Here is a 24,807-nt window from a genome sequence, read left to right on the forward strand (position 1 = left end):
CTCCCCTCACCCCCCCCCCCTCCGAACCAAAAAAATCCCCCAGAAAACGTCTGTACACTTCCCAATAACCACTACTGTATGTAAACACTAGTCAAAGTTTGTAACTTGCAGCCCCTCCCCCAGGGATGGTGGGGAAGTAGGTCATCCCAAAAGACATAGTTACTATGGTTTCCACTATGTGAAACAAAATGGCTATCTCAAAATTTTGATCCGTTAACTTTGGGACAGAAATGTGCGTGGGAGGGGGCCTAGGTGCCCTCCAATTTTTTTGGTCCCTTAAAAAGGGCACTAGGACTTTTCATTTTCGTTAGAATAATCCCTCTTAAAACATTCTAGGAACACTTGGTAAATACGATGACCCCTGGAAAAAAAACACGGTGAAATTCTCGTAGGCATCAGGCAAATAGGTAGCCAAAAAAATAAAACAGAAAAGCAAGAAGACATTCGACGCTTCAAGAAGGCCACAATTGAAATTTTCAAAGGGATAGTATCTTCATAAAGGAAATGAGGTTTCTACAAAAATCATAAGGTTGAAAGAGGTACGACTTGCCCGGAAAAGAAGGTGGTTGGTATACTGCGCAAATGACTAAATCTATTTTTACAAAGAACATTTTCAGTCACCAGTGCTTCAAATATAGTTTAAAAATCCTATTCTTTCCACACCAATACCGGGAAGATCAGAAATTTCCGAAGATAATTCTTATTTACATTTCAGAAAATAAATTAATCTGCTATCATTTATTTCATTTCCAACGAATTTACCTTGGCTCTGGAATATGGAAAAACCTTAATGAAATACTCTAAAGCTGTCAGTCTATACCCTGTAAAATTGTCACCCCTCCCCCTCCAAACAAACAAAAAACAACAGAACTATGATCAGGGCCAGCTGCAACTTTCACTTAATGTGACACTATCCGAATCTGAGACAGCAACAACAGCTGAACCAGTGAGAACTCTAAAATAATGAGGATAGAAAAAGAAACAGCTCGAAAATAAATAAAAATAAAAGAGAAAAATGGAATATCTTAATTGTGAGATGATTGTAGATCCAATATACCTTAGAGCTCACCCCACTTCATTTTGAAATAAGGATACCCCTTCCAAATATTTTGTGAATTGTGACCACCAAACCAGCTTGCGCTAAATGCTTTTTACATTTGGTATATTCAGTACCCAAAACGAAAAGAAAGCAGTTTAATAAGTACCTCATAAGCACGACTGATTAAAAATGAATTAATTGGAAAATATTTTGTAAAAGAAATTCAAGGAATTTCTACCCCCACCCCTCTGAAAAATAGCAACGTAGAACGGCTTGTCTTTCTAAATTAAAATAATTCATCACAATTTAATTTATTATCAGTTTTATTTGGTTTCATCGTTTTGTAAAGTTCTATACTTAAAAAAGACTTAATAGAGAACTAATGAAATATTTCTAAGGTTCAATCTGCTATCATCAGTCTAATTTCTCCTTGCTTTCATGAATTTGCATGACGTCATATCTTGTATGAAGCCATTTCAGATTGTATAAACAAATCACTACAGATAATATGACGTCACGCTTGGCCATGACGTCTTGTCAACAATATGTACGAGTATTCCCAGGCATTTCCATTAGTTATTTAAAGAAAGCTAAAAGATGAGTATTATTAAATTTTGTGCAATTGGGATTCCAGTCTCATGTGCTGGAATAGCAATCACGTGGGCGATTAAGAAATATAAAGAATCCTTTATGGATGAAACCTCGAAGGATACTGAATCCGAACTAGTCAATGAGGCTCAGAATGTTAATGTCCCAGCCTCAAAGGAGCCTTTTCAAATCCGACAAGAAATTGAAGTTGACAGCGACATTCTGACTGACAAAATCAAAGATAATGGTGCAAGTAGTACGAGCTGTGAAGGTAAATCACCTTCGGTAGAAGAAACTGTCGAGACCGAAGACAGTAGTGACGAGTCTTTCTGCCACTGGGTGACAAATGGTATACCTACTAACTCTCAAGTACTAATTTTTAAAGATACATTAATCAAGAGTGTAACAGAATATATCCGAAGTATCATAGATTTTTGCTATTGTCTAGCCTCAAAGGGGCCTGTCCAAATCCAAAAAGAAATTGAAGTTTACAGCGACATTCTGACTGACAAAATCAAAGATAATGGTGCAAGTAGTACGAGCTGTGAAGGTAAATCACCTTCGGTAGAAGAAACTGTCGAGACCGAAGACAGTAGTGACGAGTCTTTCTGCCACTGGGTGACAAATGGTATACCTACTAACTCTCAAGTACTAATTTTTAAAGATGAATTAATCAAGAGAGTAACAGAATATATCCGAAGTATCATAGATTTTTGCTATTGTCTAGCCTCAAAGGGGCCTGTCCAAATCCAAAAAGAAATTGAAGTTTACAGCGACATTCTGACTGACAAAATCAAAGATAATGGTGCAAGTAGTACGAGCTGTGAAGGTAAATCACCTTCGGTAGAAGAAACTGTCGAGACCGAAGACAGTAGTGACGAGTCTTTCTGCCACTGGGTGACAAATGGTATACCTACTAACTCTCAAGTACTAATTTTTAAAGATGAATTAATCAAGAGAGTAACAGAATATATCCGAAGTATCATAGATTTTTGCTATTGTCTAGCCTCAAAGGGGCCTGTCCAAATCCAAAAAGAAATTGAAGTTTACAGCGACATTCTGACTGACAAAATCAAAGATAATGGTGCAAGTAGTACGAGCTGTGAAGGTAAATCACCTTCGGTAGAAGAAACTGTCGAGACCGAAGACAGTAGTGACGAGTCTTTCTGCCACTGGGTGACAAATGGTATACCTACTAACTCTCAAGTACTAATTTTTAAAGATGAATTAATCAAGAGAGTAACAGAATATATCCGAAGTATCATAGATTTTTGCTATTGTCTAGCCTCAAAGGGGCCTGTCCAAATCCAAAAAGAAATTGAAGTTTACAGCGACATTCTGACTGACAAAATCAAAGATAATGGTGCAAGTAGTACGAGCTGTGAAGGTAAATCACCTTCGGTAGAAGAAACTGTCGAGACCGAAGACAGTAGTGACGAGTCTTTCTGCCACTGGGTGACAAATGGTATACCTACTAACTCTCAAGTACTAATTTTTAAAGATACATTAATCAAGAGTGTAACAGAATATATCCGAAGTATCAAAGATTTTTGCAATTGTCTAGCCTCAAAGGGGCCTTTAAGTCCGAAAAGAAATTAAAGTTGACTACGATACTCTGACAAACAAAAGCAAGGATAATGGTACAAGTATTAAGCGTTGTGAAAGTATATCACCTGCGGTAGAAGAAACTGCTCAGGCCAAAGACAGTAGTGACGCAAGACCGAATCCAAAATTCAGATCGATTCTGGCTACTAACTGACTTAACTGGCTCACTAGCTTAACTTACGCGAAAAACAATCGGCAAAAAAAATTTTTGCCACTGAGTGACAAATGGAATACCAACTAACTCTCATGTACTAATTTTTAAAGATGAACTAATCAACAGCAGAACATACCCGAGGTATGTTAGCTTTATGCTATTGTCCAGCTTCAAAGGGGCCTGTTCATATCCGAGAAGAAATTAAAGGTACTCAAAAGCAAAGATAATGGTAAAAGTATTAAGAGGAGTATATCACCTGCGGTAGAAGAAACTGTCCAGGCCGAAGACTGTAGTGACGCATAACCAAATGAAAAATTCAGATTACTTCTGGCTCCTAACTGGCTTAACTGGCTCACTGGCTTAACTTACTCAAAAAGCAAGTCTTTATGCCACTGTGTGACAAATGGTACACTTAGTACCATTTTAGGGTACTAGTACTAACCTTTGAATAGATGTCAACTAGTACTAGTACTAACTTTTAAAGATGAATTAATCAAAAGTGTAACAGAATATATCCTAAGTATCGTAGCTTTTTGCTATCGTCTAGCCTCAAAGGGGCATTTAAGTCCGAAAAGAAATTAAAGTTGACTGCGATACTCTGACAGACAAAAGCATGGATAATGGTGAAAGTATTAAGCTTTGTGAAAGTATATCACCTGCGATAGAAGAAACTGTTCAGGCCGAAGACTGCAGTGACGCATGACCGAATTCAAAATTCAGATTGCTTCTGGCTCCTAACCGGCTTAACTGGCTTAATTTACTCGAAAAGCAAGTAAGTAAGTAAGTACTTTTATTACCAGAAAATTCACTGGAATTACGTCGAAGTACGAATGGAAAAAGAAAAGAAAATCCCATTACGAACATAACCATAAGTAAACACCCACCATGTACACTAACAAAACTACTGATGCATGATAGCTAGCCACGGGTTCGTCCTTCCCTTAGCCTTTTCAAGGAAATTCTCTACGACCCGGTTATACAAACTGTTGGATCGGACACTCCGTAATTACGCATAATATACGAGTTCCTCGTCCACGGAGGAAGTCTCAGAAGGAACTTCGCAAATCGGAAAAACAGAACTCTTACTTTTGTACACTGGGCGGACGACAAATAATTCCAAATAGGTTCTATATACAGTACATGTGGGAGGGAAATGGCATTATACAGCGACGCAAGAAATCTACGGCAGAATCGATGTCTGTTACCAATAATTGATCCGTAAACAATCCGGATTTTCGCCTCTACGTGTCGTACAAGCAACGTTCCTGTCGAGTAGAGGCTTTGACCGATTGGTAAGCCAAGGTAGGTAATACTCTCACTTGGCTTAACAGCTGAATCACCTAAAGGAATTTCTTTCTCATAATACCCCGCGTTAAAGAACAGCACAGCCGATTTAGACACATTAAATGATAAACCTATTTTATTATATTCCCTACCTAAAACATCAAAATTCTTCGATAGTCGATCGGCAGACCTGTTCAAATTAAGTAGGTCGTCAGCACACGTCATCAACGAGACATCGATCCCTTTTGAAACACAAGAAGTAGCTACCTGGGCTTGTGCCGGCAGAACGCTATTGTTATACAAAGTCGGAGACACAACTGAGCCTTACCTGACCCCTTTACGAACTGGTACAACAACGGATTCAGCCAGACTTGAGGGTATTTTAATTTGCGCTCTAAGGTTATTGTACGTATAATACACAACTCTGACAATACACAGATTTAGTCCTTGTTTATACGCTTCTAAAAGGATCTGCGCATGCACCGACGAGTCAAACGCCCGGCTTACAACAAAAGAACCAGTAACTAATGGGTCACCCGTTGCCTCAGAATCAGACAGAATAGCAGCAAGGGCGAGCAGCATCAGCACAACCAAAACCTACTGCAAAGCCAAACTGGTAGTTTGGCATTTGGCAACAGTTTCTAACATTCGGCAATATAAGCATTTCAAAAAGCTTACATAAAACTGGCGACACAGTAATAGGGCGATAGGAGGAGCATAAATTAGCTGGCTTCCCTTTTTTCAGGATGGGCGTAAGTTGTCCTCTACAGAAAACATCGAGCACAATACCGACTACGAATATGATCTGGTACAGTAATGTTAACATTTCGTACATAAGACGAGTACCAGTCACAAGATGAAGTGCACACAAACCGTCAACTCCGCGGGATTTTTTCTTTTTCAACTAAAAGAAATTTGCAGTTACATTTGAAACAGTTACGGTAGAGTCCGGAAGACTCGAATTCGATAGCACAGATTCAAGTTGCTCAATATATGGCCTTGCTAAACTGGGATCTGGGGCACGAAATTCGCTCGTAAAGTAGGCTCGCCAGTCGTTTGGGTCACAAGGCATGGACTTGGGCGTTTCTTGACGGTCTTTCGCGCGATCTTTCCATAGACGACTTGGATCGTTGATTATTCTCTCTGTATATTCATGTTTCACATTTGTACGATGGTGCTTGAGAGATTTCTCGAATTTATGTTTTCGAATTTATGTGTGTACACGGAGACAATTCAACACACCGAATTTTGGGCGACCGCCTTCCCTCCATACCGAGAACCGAAACTTATCATCTTGACACGCTTTCACTAGCTCTCGATCTTTTGAGAACCCAAATTTTAGTATGTTTATGAATTTTCCTAAAAGGAATAGCAGCCTTTTCTGCGGTTAGTAGTGCATGGGTGATTTCAGCACAAAAGCTATTGACCTGTATTTTAGTTTCTTGGATATTCCTTTGCACGTTGGCTTGTAGGAGATTATACGGTACTTTGATCCTCTGCAGCGTCTTGTCGAGCACTGTCTGATAAAGAAGGAAGTCGGCCTTTAACCAATCCTTTATTTCGTACCACTGTGAAGAACTTTTTTCCTTAGGAATACACACATTAACACATGCTTCAATGGGGATATGATCGGCAGACTGACTTCCCATTAGGACGCTAACTGTGCCACTCACGTTTAATGTGCATGCGACATGGTCTATATTTGAGACTGAACCATTAGTGTGTACGAAAGTAAAATCATTGTCTTTTGGAAGCATACGATACCAATTTTCCAGTGTACTTAGGATCAACTGGGACCGAGGAGACGAGTCGTCGGCTAGATCATAGTTGTAGTCTCCGATTATAACGCATTCCAGTTTGGACAACATAATAGTCTTGAGGCACTTTGCAAGAGCACGCACTGCCTTTGAAAATCGGTTATCTGATTCTTCGTCGCTGTAGTTTGTGAGGAGGTAGACATTGACGATCACAAGATTCCCAGTTCTTATAACCATAAAGTTTTCAGCTGTACGAAGACTCTCGGAATCAACTGCAGAGCTACATACGATCTCTAGTCCACCTGAGGGTCTTCCACGTTGACGAGACTTTACTGGGACAAAATAAAATGTATGATTGTCTGAAAACTTGAGCAGGCTGAGACTACCACTTGCCAGCAGATGTTCTTGGATGCATAGAATATTGCCTCGCCGACATAATTCTTCAATTAAGGGGATTCTGTGAGACACACCTCCGTTCAAGTTCCACGACACGATCTTAGTGCTTGCATGCTGTTCATTCATCGGAGCGTTTTTGCTTTCCAATTTGATTTTTCATCCCAGGACATTGGAATGTCCTGGACATTCCAGGTATGGACAGGTATGTTTTGTCGATTTACATGCTGCACAGCCAATTGGATTCGTGCAGGGGGTAGTAGCATTTGACGTATGGCCTAGGACACCGCATCGGGGACAAACCTGGGGAGCGGAACACGCCGCTGAAACATAACCGAATTTCTGGCAGTTATAGCATCGTTTTGAAAGATACACAAAGTCTTCAATCAGAAAACGTTCAAACTCTAGTTTTGGCGGACTTTTCATGGCCAGACCTAGCTAAAAGCGGGAAGACAAGTACAATTTATGGACTCTTAGCTCCTGGACTTAGATAATGCTGATGATTTAAACATATTAGATGAAAGTGTGAGCAAAATGAATGAATTTTTAGAGGTATTGCGAGTTCAGGGAGCTAAGATAGGCTTGAAAATTAATGTTAAGAAGACTAAGTCACTAAGGCTAGGAACAACTGAAGATGAAAAGGTGACATTGGGTAACGAAAAGATTGATCAGGTTGGGAGCCTCACTTATCTTGGTAGTATTATTAGTAAAGATGGTGGGAGCAGTGAAGATGTTAAAAGCAGAATAGCTAAGATTCAAGGTGTTTTTTCACAGTTAAAAAAGTTTGGAAGAATAGAAAGATAAGTCTATATAAGTCTGTATATTTCTATAAGAATAGAAATATATATATAAAATAAGTTGTCTGTGTGTCGAGTGACGTCATGTTTGTGTGTCGACTGACGTCATGTTTGTCGACTGACGAAATTACAGACCGGGACATCGGGACACAAATGACGACCGGGACACCGGGACATAGCGAATATAAATGACGACCAGGACACTCAAAGAGAAAGCGACCGGGACACAAGGAATGTTCGATTAGCAATCACCATCAATAAAGCTCAAGTATATTCGCAAGTTTTACATAGTTAAAAATATATATATATATATATATATACTAGCTGTTGGGGTGGCGCTTCGCGCCACCCCAACACCTAGTTGGTGGGGGCACTTCGCGCTCCCCAAGCCCCCCAGCGCGCGTAAGTCGTTACGCGCCTTTGTAGTTGTATCCCTGTGTCCCACCTGTGAATATAGATATATATATATATATATATATATATATATATATATATATATATATATATATATATATATATATATATATATATATATATATATATATATGTTATATATATATATATAAACATATATATATATATATGTTTTTAACTACGTAAAACTTGCGAATATACAACATTCTTTGCTGTCCCATTGTCTGTGCATATAAATAGAATGTCAGGTTTAACGACTCTTGAACAAGCAACATATAATGGTCCATGGGAAAACAATCCGTATTCAGATCTATACCTCATGATTCTAATGATTGCCCTTGAGCTTTGTTGATGGTGATTGCTAATCGACGATTCCCTGTGTCGCCATCGTCATTTATATATCCCCCTGAGCCCCCCGGCGTCCCTGTTGTAGTTGTGTCCCTGTGTCCCGGTCGTCATGTCCCGGTGTCCCGGTCGTCATTTGTGTCCCGGTCTGTATATACATTCGTTTTTGAATTGGTCTTTTTTTAGGTTTTAGTTTTTTACCTTTTTTAAGTTTTTTTTTCTTTTTTTTAGTTTTGTTTTTCTCCTTTATTTTTCATTTTTTTCCTTTTTCATTTTATTTTCTTTTTTGGTTTTTTTTTAGCTTTTTAGCTTTTTTAGTTTTTCATTAGTTTTTAATTTTTTTTTCTTTTTAGTTTTTTTGTAGTTTTTACCTTTTTTTTAGTTTTTAATTTTTTTTTTTACTTATGTCCTGGTCGTCATTTATACTCCCTGTGTCCCGGTCGTCATTTGTGTCCCGGTGCTTTGTTGATGGTGATTGCTAATCGAACATTCCTTGTGTCCCGGTCGTCATTTATATTCCCTATGTGCCGGTGTCCCGGTCGTCATTTGTGTACCGATGTCCCGGTCTGTAATTTCGTCAGTCGAAAACATGACGTCAGTCGACACAGAAACATGACGTCACCTGACAGATCCGCAGACAGACAACTTATTTTTATATATATAGATATATATATAAATTTATATATATATTTTCTTTTTAGTTTTTTTGTAGTTTTTACCTTTTTTAGTTTTTTTCTTCTTTTGTATTAATGCTAAAGCCAAGGTTCAAACCTGGAGCCTCTCGGACCTAGAACCTGAAACATAACGCTTTACCAACTCAGCTACTTCGGCTTGAATACATTCGTTTTGAGCAGCTTCCTCGGGTGTTGCCATTGTAGGTTCTTCAGTCATTTTACAATTAGAAATTTCTCTTTCAACGGTCTTCTTACAATTAAAAATTTGTCTTTGCGAAGGGCCCCCTCCAATATATATATATATATATATATATATATATATATATATATATATATATATATATATATATATATATATATATATATATATATATATATATATATATATATATATATATATATATATATATATATATATATATATATATATATATATATATATATATATATATATATATATATATATATATATATATATATATATATATATATATAGTTTTTATTAGTATATATATATATATTAGTTTTTTTCTTCTTTTGTATTAATGCTAAAGCCAAGGTTCAAACCTGGAGCCTCTCGGACCTAGAACCTGAAACATAACGCTTTACCAACTCAGCTACTTCGGCTTGAATACATTCGTTTTGAGCAGCTTCCTCGGGTGTTGCCATTGTAGGTTCTTCAGTCATTTTACAATTAGAAATTTCTCTTTCAACGGTCTTCTTACAATTAAAAATTTGTCTTGCGAAGGGCCCCCTCCAATATATATATATATATATATATATACATATATATATATATGTGTGTGTATATATGAATAAGAAACATAATTACCTGTAAGATAACGTTACAATAATCATTTGCTTTGATATTGTTCAGGCCCACAATTCCTGGTCGATACGTAGCACCGCCAATTGCGCGTGATATTGTATCATTTTTATCCAAGTTCTCAATGTATTCTTTGGAGAATGTTGGATTAATCAAATACTTGATATCTTCCAATGGTGCATCTAAAATTTAAATGGACTTCGAGTTATTATGGAGGATTTTAAAAGTGTTGTATTTTTAAGTCGAGTCAGGCAAAAAATAATGTCGAACACACCTTTTGCACATTACTTCTACATCACTTCACATCACTACGTTTTCAATGTACTTACTTACTTGTACTTAAGGCGGGAATCAGGCGTTTCCACCTCGCCCGGCATCGATGATCTTGGAGATCTTCTTGGACCATGTTGTTCGATCTTCTGCCAGATGCTCTGCAAAAGCGAGCCACTGTGTTGACCGTCTGTGACCGAATTTTCTGAAACCCCCGATTGGTTCAAGGTCTGACTTGGCCAGGTTCCACCAGTTCTTCCTCTATCCTCCTTGGCGTCTCTTCCAGTAGCTAATAGGCTCAACTAGAAGTATTTGACGAGGCATGTACTCTGGCGGTTTCCGTAATACAGGGCGCATCCATTTCAAACGGCGTTCTTTAATAGTGAGCAAAACATCTCTCTGAATAGCGCACATTCGACGTATATCCGCGTTGGAGATACGGTCACGTAGCTGTACTCTGAGAATTCTTCGCAGACAAGTATGCTCAAACACCTTCGGCGTATTCTCATGCTGTAGTTTTACCGACCATGTTTCGCATCCGTAAAGGAGAGCGGTGCGGACTAGTGCCATGTAGATTCGAACTTTCGTTCAGACACTGACTTGGCGGCGATTCCATAAGGGCTTCCGAAGGGAGGCAAAGACTGTCTGCGCTTTCTGGATTCTCTGTTGGATATCAGCGTCGGAAGATCCGTCAGTACAAAGCTGGGAACCTATGTATGTGAAACGGTTGACTTTTTCCAGCTGAACTTGGTTGACATTAGTGACAATGGTCCTGTGTTGTGCTTAATAGCCATGAATTTCGTTTTCTCTGTGCTGACTTTCAAGCCGATCAGGTCTGCCAAGGCCACAACGTTGTCAAGCATGTTTCGGGCTTCTACGTGGTCTAACAGGAGGCCAACATCATCCGCATAATCAAGTCAGTCATTTTCAAGCACTCAATCGATGCAGTAATTGAACAGAGTCGGAGAGAGGACACACCCTTGTTTTACTCTGAACCCAACCAGAAATTCTTCGGTTTCTTCGCCATAGACTCTAACTCGGCTCACTGACGCGTCATAGTATGCTATGCCTTCATCAGTTCAACAAACTTCAGCGGCATTCCATCATTCTCTAGGATCTTCCAAAGTTTCTGGCGAGTGACAGAGTCGAAGGCGGCAATGAAGTCCAGGAACATAAAGATCAGGGGTAGGTTGTACCTTTCAAACTGCTGGATAATGAGGCGAAAGGCGAAGATATTATCAGTACAGCCTCTAACTGGTCGAAAGCCGGCTTGATTTCCTCGAGTTCTTTTCTTCCTTGTCCCTTTGAAGCGGTTCAAGAGTATGATCCCGAATATTTTGACTGAAATGTCTATGAGACTTATTCCGCGGTAATTTTTGCATTCGGTTTTGCCTCCTTTCTTATAGAAAGGGAGGTTGACTGATGTCTTCCAATCTTTTGGAAAAGAGTTGGTCCTCCACACTTCTTCGAGAATGCCATGGAGCTGTTCAGCAGTGACCTCAGGGCATTGTTTGTATAGTTCCGGAGGGAGGTCGTCTTCACCTGGGGCTTTGTGGTTTTTTTAGGGTCTTGATCGCTTTTAGTATTTTGGCTCTGGTCGGTGTATCCAGCTCGATATCGTAAGGCTCTTTAGAGACGGAGGATGGGAAGGCACCATGAGCAGATGAAGGGGATGGGTTTAGGAGGATCTGAAAGTGACCCTTCCATCTTGCTGAGCGTTCCTTCTGACAACTAATGATTTTTCCTCATCTGTTTTTGACTATTTCTGAGACAGCAGCTTTCTTACCAACGGGTTCCTTCAGGATCTGGTAAAGCTTGCGGGTGTCATGTGAGCGTGCCGCTTTCTGTAACGACTCGGCAGCATCTTCCCACATTTGGCAGCGGTCCAGACGAACAGAGCGTTTTACCTGTCTGCGTAGCTCCTTTGTTTCTTCTTTAGGGCCGCCCATCTTTTTTCTTCGCTCACCGACTATTGACAGGGTCCTAGCGGTTATCCAGTGTTGTTGTTTGATTTTTGCTCGGCCTAGGATCTCATCGGCAGTCTCTGTCATCACGGTTTTAAAGGTCTCCCATCTCTTATCGGGGTTAGGTTTTCATCAGAGCTGAGGGCGTCAAACCGGTTAGCTAGTTCAAAGTTGAGGGCCTGCCGCACTTCTTTGTCCTGGAGTTTACCGACATAGAAGCCGGCCTTGGGCTTGTTTTTTCTTCGAGTTGCAAGACGTAGCAAAATTTTTGCTGCAACGAGCCTGTGTCCGCGCCGTTGTAAGAGCGAGAGTCCTGCACGGAGCTTCTCCAGCGTTGGCGTACGAGAATGAATTCACTTTGGGCCTTAGTGACACCGTCACTTGAATGCCAAGTTAAGAGGTGGCTAGGTTTTTGTTGAAATATGGTATTGGTGATAACAAGGTGGTTCACCAAGGCGTAGTTTACCAACCTTTGCCCATTCTCGCATCTGTGACCCTGTCCATATTCTCCCAGGATTTGTCTTGTGGTCTGGTCAGACGGACCAACTCTTGCATTGAAGTCTCCAGCAACAATCAAGTAATCACATGCGGCTATAGAAGAAGACAACTGCTGCAATTCGCCGTAGAAATCATCCTTGGTCGTTTCAGTAGCGTCACGGGTGGGGGCATAGGTAGAAATTATCGACACATTTACGGGGTTTACTTTTAGTCTGATTCTGGCAAGTCTATAGGAGACTTGTTCCCATTCTAGGAGAGCGTTTCTGGGTCTTTGGTTCATGATGAAACCAACTCCCCGGAGTCCTGAATTATCTTCCACTCCAGAGTAGAAAAAGTGGAACTGACGTAGTGTTTCAGGAGCCGTTATAACTATAGAGCCAAAGCCGGAGATTCTGGTCTCGGATATGCAAAGTATGTCTATGTTGTACTTCTCCATCTCATGGACAAAAAAAGCTTGCATGGCTTCTTGTTTAACAGGTCTTACATTCCAGCATCCAACATTTATTCTGGATTTTGCCTGTTTAATGACTGTAGTAGGTTTTTCTAGATTTATGGCGTTGAAAGGATTTTTCGACTTCGCCGCCTTATTCAAAGTCGCTTCGCCTGCCGGGAACGCCGTAGTATGGTTGGCTAGTTAACTTCTCGACACCCGCGCCAATACGGGAGCCGCGTCGCTTGCCGGAGATACCGTAGCCGTTACAACTTTTCTTCTAGGTCTCAGATCCATCGATGTTTCTTGGGAATAGAGTTGACCGCAAGGTCCCCAGTCTTTCGGGTCACCCGGAGCGCGTTGGCCACCAAATCGCTCGGCGTGGAGCTCAGTGGTGTTTACACCCTTCTACCGCTTTCAGGGGCGCTGCCGGATCTCCTCTGCTGCCCAGGGACGGAAGATCGAGCCTCATTGCCTGTAACTACCATCACCGCCATGGAGGTATACAGGCTTAGCTTGACCTTTGACTCCCACCTGGAATCAATGTGGAATCAAGTTTTCAATGTGTTCTTTGGGAAACATTGGATAAGCCAAACACCCGATATTATTCTAAAAGGGCGTCTTAAATTGAAAAGAAATCTGAGATACTGTGGGCTACCAAAATAATCTGCAGAAACGTCTAAAATTAATCCGAAAGTAGTTATCACGAATAAAGTCCATTGTAACGGTCAAAACACGCCTTTGGTCTGTACATTCCAACATCATCTACAAGATTACCCATAGTAATAGTGATAGTTTATTCCAGAAAAAGCCCGTTAGCCATAGAAATTTTAAATAAAAAACAACAAATTAAACTAAAATAAATTACTACTATTTAAAGAAAACGCTCACGATGTGCAGCTGCAATCCTGACAAACCTTGCTATCTTTTTAATGCTCACAAAATTTGTCTCTTTCATTCTATCTGCCATCCATACCTCATTCAATTTTTCTTTACCATACATCTCTCGCCTCCATTCATTCAAGTCGTCACATTCACACAAAAAATGTATCAAACTTTCATCCTGATATCCACATAGGACAAGCAATAGATTCTACTTTCTCCCCTTTCCTCCCTTGATACTTTCTTTTCTCTCCAATCAAAAATCCATTTCCCCTCCAATCCAAATACGCTTTCAAATCCTCTCTACTCAACCCAACCTTCCAAAATACCTCCTCCCCCCAAAGACCCTTTATCCGTCTATAAAATTTTAACGACCCTGAACGATCCAGACTTTCCCACCATATCTGAATTTTTTGGTTCTTCAACCTCTCTTGTTAATATTAATAGTTCCTCCATACCCATAACCCCCTTTCCTTTATTCCACCATTCCTCTAACCCACACTTATCTAAGATATCCTTAATCTCCGCCGGCCACCCTACTTTACTTTTCTGTCTCAACGCCTCTAGGTATGCTGCCTTTGCTACCATAAATCTCTGCCTACCCAGTATCCTCACCCAATATCTCACCATAGTCACTAGCCTCATAGATCGCAGCGATACTAACCCTAAATCCTCCTGGATTACCACATTACTAAAAGAATCCCCTAGTCCCAACATCCTATTATAATATCTCCTCATAACCACCTAAAGTTTCGGACCTTTCCGATAGCCCCAAACCTCTGCTCCATAATGCATCGCCGGTACTATCTTACTTGTCCAAATCCTCTTATGTACTCTAATATCTCTAACCCGTCTAAAACTACTCCTCGTTACTTCACCGCTAATATACCTCCCCCTTGCATTCGCTAGATCTAGATACCCACTGAATTTCCCATTACTAGTAAACTTAAGCACAAGATGAACAAATTCATTTTTCACTGATATTGTTTCACCTTTAAAGGAAAAATTCACATCTTCCCTTTCCATGGCTTTACGACCAAATACCATCACCACTGTCTTTGATGTGTTCAGGATTAACTTATCCTCTTCCAAATAAACCTCCATAATCTCAGTCATATCATAATAAGATTCAGCCAGTAATACGATGCCGTCAGCAAATAGTAGTAAGCACAGTTTAAGTAAATCCATCGATATCATTGGTGCATTGCTCTTAACGAAAAATTCATGGGCATCATTAGATAAAGGCCACACAATTTCGGTGAAAACACACATCCCTGCTTTAGTCCCAATACAGATAACACTGGAATTGAGCACTTTCCCGCAACTCTCACTACTAACTTCACGTACTTCTACATTTCACACAGCAGCAATACTAAACAATGGGGCAGTCCTAAAGATAACAGGTTTAACATCAACAGGTGCCTATCCACATTATCATATGCTCCTTTCGGGTCTAGAAATGCTGCAAATAACCTTCCCCCTTTTCCTTTCCTATACTTCTCTACCAAAATTCTCAAAGAAAAATATGATCTATTACACTATGGTTTTTTTTCTAAACCCTACCTGGAAATGGATAACAGTTCCTTTTCATCCAAACACTTCCCTAATCTTGATTCTATAATCTTGCAAAAAATCTTACTCATCACATTTCCTATACTAATTATTCTATATATTACTATGATCCTGCATATTACCTTTTTTGAAAATTGGTATTCCTACTAACAAATTCCACTGATCACATTTCCTTTTTTCAGTCACAAGACTGAAAACTGCTGCTAATACTGGTACTAGAACCATTTTCCCTATTTTCCAAATCTTCGCTGGTATTCCGTCCACCCCCGGTGCCGAAGATCCCTTCATTCTTTTAAAGGCTTGCCTATACTTCCTCTCCCTTGATCTGTTCTACGAGACTATAATCCTCTTGTCTCAGGGGGAAACCATTCTGCTCCCGCAGCTCCTCTGCTAAACTCCCTATACCGTCTCCATATTGCTGCCTTTTGCTAGTGTCGTGCTCCAGGTATGTTGTCCGCAACTCAGATGGAGGAATGTGTTGTTCGTTGGCCTTCAATTCCCACCTTATTTCTCTCCAAAACTGTTTTGGGTCTTTTGACAAGTATTCCTCGCTGATCTTTGTGATCTTAATTTCTCCTAGTTCATTTTTTCTCTTTTTTATTTATCTCTTGTAGATCTTTCTCTCTGCTCGGTACTCCGATAAGTGTTTATTCATTTCCTGGACATTTTGGGCTCCTTTCAGTGTCCTGAGAAGTTGAACAAGGTTTACTATCAGCCTCCGACAATCCTCATCAAAGAATTCGTTTGTATTTCTCACCATCTCCTTCTTATTTGATACTCCACTACATTTCTGATATACTTCCTCTGCTATTTTTTCCACTGCTCCTTCTAATTTCCCTTCTCCCAGTATATATATACATTCCTCCGTCATTTTCTGCACCTGTTCACTTTCCAACAATTCTTTCATACAGTTTTCCTCCTTATAATCCATCCGAATCTGCTGCTTCATTAACTTCCAACCCTTATCCTCCATTTTTCCCTCTTCCCTCCAACAATATCTCTCATCTTCCCTCTCTTTCATCCATTTCTTCGCCTGTCAATATTGTTACTGTTTGTTAACGTGCCAAATTATAAATTATAATGATCCCCACGTAGGATTGGAACTATTTACAATAACTGAAATAATAGGAGCACCACTTCATACTTAATGAGAACATTAAAATGGAAATTGAAGGATGTATTAATGACGTCATTAAAGAATTTTAGCGCAATATTCAGAGCAGTAGAGTGAGGGGGTACATTTATGCTTACAACCCCGATTATTTACCTGCAATAGCTGCAGACTTAGGAAGAACACTTTATGAAAAATATTAGGAGATATTAGGAAGAATAATTAAAGGATATATTAAGAACATCATCAAAGAATGCTCGTATTTGCCACCCAGATTATTTACTAGTCATATTTATTGGCTGTTGAATTTGTAAAACACCATTTCCATGATTATGACTTTGGTTGGCCTATTACAGATAATAAAATCTAGGGGGCAATTGTCACTGTCCCTTCTCCAAATGACACCCTGGATTAATTTTCTATCCTAATTGGCAAACAATAGTTACTTAAGAAAGCTTACCAACAATTTCATAATTATCAGGCAGACAGTAAAACTTCAAAGTATGAAGGTTGATGTAAACATGGTGGTCTTCCCCAACACTATGCAGATATGCATAGGTACCTGGTCCTTTGCCTGAAAGAAAATAGGTTTAAACGAACCTGCAAGTAGGAGCATCCCAGGGAGGGGGGGGGTCCAGCACTCACCCATCCCCCAACTTTTTGGCGATTCGGTAAAAAAATTGTCAAAGACGAAAATTTTGGCAGAAATAGGCACTAAAGGCAAAAAAAAAAACATTAACTTGACTTCTCTTATCGAAAGTGCCAAAGAGTCATTTGCAGCCTCAAACTTACCCAAACAATAGGTAACAACCCTTTAATACAAATGTCCTATCTGAAGCATTCATAATCCGCTACCGTCAAGAGTAGAAGGGTCAGATGGTTTAGGCACGTTCTGCGGCACCCAGCCGAGTACCTGACCCGCCAGTACCTTGAATGAAAATCCCCATAGTATGGTACTTTATTAGAAAAACAAATGCTTGTTTCTATAAATTCCAATGGTACTTCAATTTAAATTGTTAAAAGGTACCTATTTTTTAATTAGCAATTTCTAGAATAATTTTGAATGTCCCTCTGACTAACTTTCAAGATTCTACGAATTTCATATATATAGACCAGGTTGCTGATGACCTGCTTATCAACAGATCCAAGGTTACTCTCTTTCAATCTGAAAATTGCACTATTTGTGAATTTACGTGTGCTTGGCTCTTATCTCAGTGTTAAAAAGTGTGAATATATCTGTCTTTGCTCCTCCTTTTTCGTTATCACCCTTTCTTTGCAAAAATCCTTCAGTTTCTTCTGTCATGCTCTTTTGGTGGCTGGGTAATAACAGCACTAATAGCTAGCATTTCTTGTGAACACAGCTAGTCTCAAATTCAAGGATCAAAATTTGGGGGCTACTCCAAGAAGATTGTTGGCAGCAGAGGGAAATTTTTATCGTAAAGCGTTACGTACGCTGTTTCCCGTCTTCTACGCCCATTCTGTCTTATAATTTTTGTAGGGCTTACAAAATTTTGGACATAAAGGATATTTCGTTTATACGGATTTCGTACCTTTGGTTTCTTAAATTTTTGCTTTCTTCTGCTTGTGTACTGCAACACAAACAAAATACAAAAAAATGGAGTGGATGATGCTTTTGTAAAGGTTGTTGAGGGGAACAGAGAACTATCAGACATTAATTATAATCGATTAGTTTTTTTTTATTTTTATACTCTGCTATCATAACATAGTCATTCAAAATACAAAGGGTTAAATTAATCCCTCCACATTTCCTCCACAAAAAATCCGATGATATCCATCCTATAAGCTGATGTGCAAATATTTAATATCTATAACTGTTGGTTTTGCTGAAAAACGGTTTATTTTTGTACTCTGCTATCATAACATAGTCATTCAAAATACAAAGGTTAAATTAATCCCTCCACATTTCCTCCACAAAAAATCCGATGATATCCGTCCTATAAGCTGATGTGCAAATATTTAATATCTATAACTGTTGGTTTTGCTGAAAAACGGTTTATATTTGTACTCTACTATCATAACATAGTCATTCAAAATACAAAAGGTTAAATTAACCCCTCCACATTTCCTCCTACAAAAATCCGATGATATCCATACTATAAGCTGATGTGTAAATATTTAATATCTATAACTGTTGGTTTTGCTGAAAAACGGTTAAGAATAAAGGTTTCTTTTTTATAGACTGAACAAATATTTAGGGATGAAAGCACTACCACCACGTGCTAGTATGGGCTCTGTGAGACTAAGAGGTTATTTAAATAACCTTTTAATAATTCTAAACCCTTTAGTTTTCTCAGAATCTATGCTCAGGAACATTTTGACCCAATAGGTTGCTTTGCAGGATATCCCTTGTTGTTGCCACATATCTCATTACTACAAAGTGGACTCAAACTTTTAATCCCAATTCGTAACGAGTTCTCTCCCAATAATTTACAAAGACGTCTATGATGCGCTCACCTTAGGAGGAAAAAATACAAGATTTTGTATTTCTGTCAATAGCAGTTTGAAATATCCATTTTGGGCTCCCAAACACCATCAATTCCAAGGTTTTATTTTCATTGGGATCGGAACTACTTCTGAGGGTATTTAGTTCCTTTTTCCAATAAGTATTCAAATATTATTATTCTTATAACTTTTGGTGGGTAAATTTAAAGTTAATAAATTTTTCACATTTAGAATCCGTAGAAAAGACAAATTGAAGGGCAACCAGCCCGCCTATGCCCATCATTTCCCGAAAAACCTTCCAATCAAAATTTCAAGATGGCTGTTTTCTTTGACGTAGTTTTAAAGTCCAAAAATTATATCTTTGAGGATGAAAACCCCTCCCCACGGCCCTCAGAACAATAGTTGTATGTTACGCCCCGAGGGCATATAAGGTTTTAATGGAAAGCGTTGTCGTATAAACTTCTAAGGGGGCTCACTGGATTGGAATTAGAAGTTTAAGTGCCATTTTTAAGAGTCAACCCCCCCCCACACACACACACACGCGTCATATTTTCCCCAGATGCATCCGATAGAAATTTTGAGATAGCCATTTATTCAAAAATAGTCCAAAGATCTCATAAAAAGGCCTTTAGGGTTGACACAACTCCCCAGAGTATGAGGTATGAAAGTTCAGATATGAAATATCTGTTTTTCATGAGAAAGACTATGCCAATAAAAAACGAACCTAAATTAATTTAAAAAAATTTTTTCAACAAAACGAGTTTTTCAAAGGAAAGTAAAGAGCTCCATTAAGCCAAAAATGGGCAGAAATAAATTCAAGTAATCTTAAAGCGTAAAATACCATAAATCACTATCAATCAATAAATGAAATTCAAAACGAACAGAAATTAGAATAAATAGCCGATTCAAGCTCAAAACAAGCAAAAATTAACATTAGTAGGGCTGATAACCCTCTGCCTTCTCAAGACCAGAACATAATTTGCCCTTTACTGAAAACAAAAAACGTCTTAAACGTTTTCCCTTTCTTTAGTTGAATAAATAAAAAAAAAGTTAAGACTTTAATAATTATATATCAGTATTATGCATATAAAACTGACAATCTACGGTCATTAGTTTTTTGTTTTGTTTTTTATTTCAGAAAAAGCGAAAGAGAGAGAGAGAGAGAGAGAGAGAGAGAGAGAGAGAGAGAGAGAGAGAGAGAGAGAGAGAGAGAGAGAGAGAGAGAGAGAGAGAGAGAGTTAATGTGAAAAAGAAATACGAGCTAAGGAGAGAGAGAGAGTTTACAAAACTGAAAAAAAAAGAATGGATGTCTGTAGGGACTGTAATCAGACAAATCCGCTTGATATTAAGAAAAAGAAATACGAACTAAAGAGAGATAGAGAGAGTTTACAAGACGGACAAAAAAAATGTCTGTAAGGACTGCAATCAAACGAATTCGCTTGGTATTGTGAAAAAGAAATACGAGCATAAGAGAAAGAGAGAATTTACAAGACTGAAAAAGGAGAGAATTTACAAGACTGAAAAAAAGAATGGATGTCTGTAAGGACTGTAATCAAACGAATTCGCTTGATATTGTGAAAAAGAAATACGAGCTAAAGAGAGAGAGGGAGAGAGAGTTTACAAAACTAAAAAATAAGAATGGACACATGCAAGGAGTCTAATCAAACAAATTCGCTTGATATTGTCTACAAAATATCATTAATTAAATGTTTGTGAAACAAATCTGTATACTGAGATAGCAGAGGATTTTCCTTGGGTGAGGACCGAAACATAAAAGGCTTATACAATAATTTTACGGATTGGGAACTGATTGGACCAATTTTGATGGGAGGGAGTATTCCTCAAATCCCCCTTCAAATACCTGCCAAATATGTATCGTGCAGAATCCTAAGCTCATGCATCAGGAAAGAAAATGAAACATTAATATTTATTTTAATTAGCACTACCAAATACTTCCATGGTCAGAAACAATTACTAAAGCAAAATAAACCTTAAAAATATTTCCCACAAATATACATCGAAAATGAAAAAACACGAAGAAAATGAAACATCAATAAACCTTTTATTTTTAGTTACTACTAACAAAATCTATATGATTAAAAACAGGTACTAAAGCAAACATACCTTGAAAGTATTTTCCACAGATGAGGCAAGCATACACATTGATTCTTGACAATGAGACTGAACACAGCTTCTCAAAATCAAAATCAAGCCGTGACCTATCTATTGTGTCCAGATAGGGACATTTAAAACTCATAGCCGGACGTTTCTTGGTAGGTTTTTCATCTATAATGCAAAAATAAATCTGACAAGGGCTTTATCCATAGAAATTTGACACAGTTTAAGACCCCCTTGAACCATTGAAACTGATGATAAGTTTAACTCGAGTATGACTCTAAAAAAAATAGTACCCGTGTGGCATAATCGTTAAGATATTTATAAATTACATAAATAAGAATATTATTATTTTGCTTTTAATTGGGACATAGATAAAAGAATATGTTTGTTCATTAAAATAGCTTTAAACTAACATACAATGCCAATTTTGTAAAACAAATGACTCGACTAATGAAACAAGCCATCACAATAGCCTCTATTATTGCAACACTCACTCTTTTGACCACACTCTTTTGAGTCTTTTCACTCTTTTGACTCACTCGTTTTACTCTTTTCTCGTTTTTACTTGTTTCACTCTTTTGACTCACTCTTTTAATTTCTCATTAAGGGGTTTAATTGAAGCTTTACAAGAGTCACGACATACTCCCCATTTTTCACAAATCACGTATACAATCCAAAATATTTCGTCTTTAATTTTACATTCACCATATTTCAAAAACTGTTTTACCATGATATCAGTACTTGAGGCCTTATTCTTTTTCAATACTTTTAGTACTGTCTCTTACTGTTTCTTGCAAAATAAGTTTTCCTTCAAATCCGAACTGTCAAAGAATTTTTTTTTCTCTATATCATTACCTACAACTTTACCACAATTCAAAGCAGGCTCAAAATGTTATGCCCCTCTTCCGATAGGTTTAAATGTTGCAGATGTGGATTTTGATTTGAAAAATTATTGAATTACAATGATTATTTTATACTTTGTTGAAAGCACTACTAGTGGCCAGATATACACCTTTTTCCAACATGCCTCCTCCCCTTTGAAACAAGGCTCTTGCAATGAAAAGAGCAAATAAAAGTTGTTATTTATTAGCTTTCTCGCAATCAAAAACTGATATCGAAAACAGTGGAATAAAAAAAAATCAATAATATGGAGGCGAAGAACAGATGATTTATTTTGCAAGAAGGAGTTAGAGATAGTACTAAAACAGTTGAAAAACAAAAAGGCCTCAAGCACTCTATAATGTTAAATCAGTTTTAGAGATATGGTGGATGCGAATTTAGAGACAAAATACTAAAAGGGATTGCATGTGCTATAAACAGAAGCGTTATTTGGTATGGAGTATTGTGAGAGGGCAGCTTCCCCTCCGAGACCTCAGTTTGCCCCTCCCCCACCTCAGCTGAAATTTATTTTCTTAAAAATCTTGTCAAAACTAATATAAGCCTGCATATTTCAAACATCCACAGAAACACGTCAGTTTTCTTCAGTATATTTTTATCTTTATGGTACCCGGCTTTGTCCTGGGTACCCAGCTGACTGATCGAATTCCAAACAGTATGCTGTATGAAAAGTATGATTCAATCCCGCTTTTTAGGGCTATAATGAAAGAAAGGTTGAGATGGTTAAGGCACGTTCTGTGGATAAAGGATGACAGATTGCCGATGATTGTCCTTTTCGGCCAGCCGTCTAGGGCTAAACAGAAAGCAGGTCGTCCTCGTCCGGTGTGGGAGGATGTCATAAAGAAAGCCTTAAAGGAAATGGCAACTTCTTGGGAGGGTGTAAAGAGGGATGCTTTGAATAGATTGGGCTTTATGAGGAGCGTGCGTAGCTGTGTTGGCCTGAGGCGGCTTGGTACTGCAGTGAGTTGTTAGTAGTAGAAGTAGTAGCAGTAGTTTATGGTACTATATGGGCATATGGCTGATTTTTCAGTTTTCATTGTGATTTTCACTTGATTTGATAAAACTGGCTCTAACTTTGCCCCCCCCCCAAGGATTTTGACGACATTGCACCACTGACTATAAATACTACTTTAAGGTCAAGGTTATACAATATGAAGGAATATCAGGCAATAAAATCAATGGTTAAAAGGATAAACAAATACCGCATAAAAAAAAGTCAGATTATATTTCTATTGCCAAAGTAAAATTCTATTTAAGCAAAAACCTATAGCCTTTATTTCTAGTTAGTTTCTATGGTGTTTAGCTTCCAAATCGTCTTAGTAGGGACATAGAACGTAGCCTAACAGTGAAAATCAGATTGTAGGCATTTTGGTCCAAAGTCTGTTAGGTATGTGGTATCCCTTCGAACGGTTCGTGGTAACGAATTGTAGGTAAGGAGCGACTCGGCTCAATGGTAACCGAAACTCTAAAAAACAGAATTTTAATATCAATAGATACATCAAAAGAATCAGCTTATTATTCTGATTCCAAGTATATAAAATTCATTAAGTTTAGTGTTACCCATCAAAAGTTACGAGCCTGAAAAAATTTGCCTGATTTTTAGAATAGGGGAAAACACCCCCTAAATTTCAAGGAATCTTAACAAAAATCAAGCCATCTTATTCAGCGTACCAGAACACCATACTGTAGAAGTTTCAAGTTCCTATCTACAAAAATGTGGAATTTTGCTATTTTTGCCAGAAGACAGATCACGGATGCGTGTTTATTTGTTTTTGTTTATTCACAGGGGAGATTGTATTGAGATAATGGTCCAGGAAGGTCGGAAAAGGGTGCATTCGAACAGAAATTAAAAGTTCTAGTTCCTTTTTCAAGTGACCAAAAAGACTGGAGGGCAACCGGGCCCCCTCCCATGCCCATTTTTCCCCAAAGTTATCTGATAAAAATCATGAAATATCCATTTTGTTCAGAATAGTTGAAAGATCAAACAACTAGGTCTCTGGGTGTAATATGATCCCCCACAACATATTTTGGGTGGAGGGGATTATGCTTAGAGTGGATTTCTATAGGGAGAATCTTCCTTTGGGAGGAAATTTCTGGGGGATGAGTTTTCCAGGGGGAGTGTTACACTGGGGGGATTTGACAGAATTACTATACGAAATTCTTTTTAATTGTCTTACATTCTCTTTGCAAAATTTTTCATGTGGAGGTGTTCCGAGGGAATTATCCGAGAGATATTTTCCGCGTGTTTTGATTTCCGAAAAATAATTCCCACGAAAGGGGGCATTTCTGGAGTGATCAAGAAACCGATTAGACAATAAAGTCTTATTCAAATGATAGAATTCTAAGGAGAATTTTTCAGGCTGAATCGGCCACAAGCAATTTTACAGGGAGGGAGGATTCTCAGCAAGGATGGGACTGTCAGGAGGGAATTTGACAGGGGGATGCATTTACGTTGGGTGAAATTACCTCAGAGGAGTTTTCAATGAGGGGGAAGGGTACAATTCATAGATGGTGACCCAGATTTAACGGCATTATTCGAAAAATGAACAGAAATTATTCCATATATGAAAGGTTGCCCCCCCCCTCTTCAATACCTTGCTCTTTACACTAAAGTTTGACTTTTGTCCCAAATTTTTAAGAACGGCTAGTGAAACACAGGGGTCTTCTAATTAGTATTGGAAGTTGTTTTGTTTTTGTTTTGTTTTTTTAAGTGCTAACACCTTTAG

General features: G+C 38.4%; 2 protein-coding genes across 2 annotated transcripts in view; both read right to left on the minus strand.

Moving 5' to 3' along the window:
• The window catches only part of LOC136036725 (ubiquitin carboxyl-terminal hydrolase 39-like), a 65,390-nt gene that overhangs the window by 28,373 nt on the left and 12,210 nt on the right, over positions 1-24,807 (minus strand). Inside the window, exons 2-4 of the mRNA XM_065719073.1 lie at positions 21,191-21,352; positions 17,064-17,177; positions 9,883-10,058 (exon numbers count right to left, since the gene is read on the minus strand). Of these exons, the coding sequence (XP_065575145.1) occupies positions 9,883-10,058; positions 17,064-17,177; positions 21,191-21,352 (452 nt within the window). The remainder of the gene's footprint in view (positions 1-9,882; positions 10,059-17,063; positions 17,178-21,190; positions 21,353-24,807) is intronic.
• On the minus strand, positions 3,710-7,897 carry LOC136036723 (uncharacterized). Its single transcript, XM_065719071.1, has 2 exons — positions 4,043-7,897; positions 3,710-3,915 (listed from the first exon to the last, which is right to left on the minus strand). Exon 1 carries the CDS (start codon positions 6,947-6,949, stop codon positions 5,960-5,962), a length of 990 nt encoding a protein of 329 aa, XP_065575143.1. The 5' UTR covers positions 6,950-7,897; the 3' UTR covers positions 3,710-3,915; positions 4,043-5,959.

This window comes from Artemia franciscana, chromosome 15, assembly GCF_032884065.1.
Source record: "Artemia franciscana chromosome 15, ASM3288406v1, whole genome shotgun sequence".
Taxonomy (NCBI): domain Eukaryota; kingdom Metazoa; phylum Arthropoda; class Branchiopoda; order Anostraca; family Artemiidae; genus Artemia; species Artemia franciscana.

What these genes read in the sequence shown, in the direction of transcription:
- LOC136036723 (XM_065719071.1), bottom strand. Translation starts at nt 6,949, where the DNA reads ATGAATGAACAGCATGCAAGCACTAAGATCGTGTCGTGGAACTTGAAC.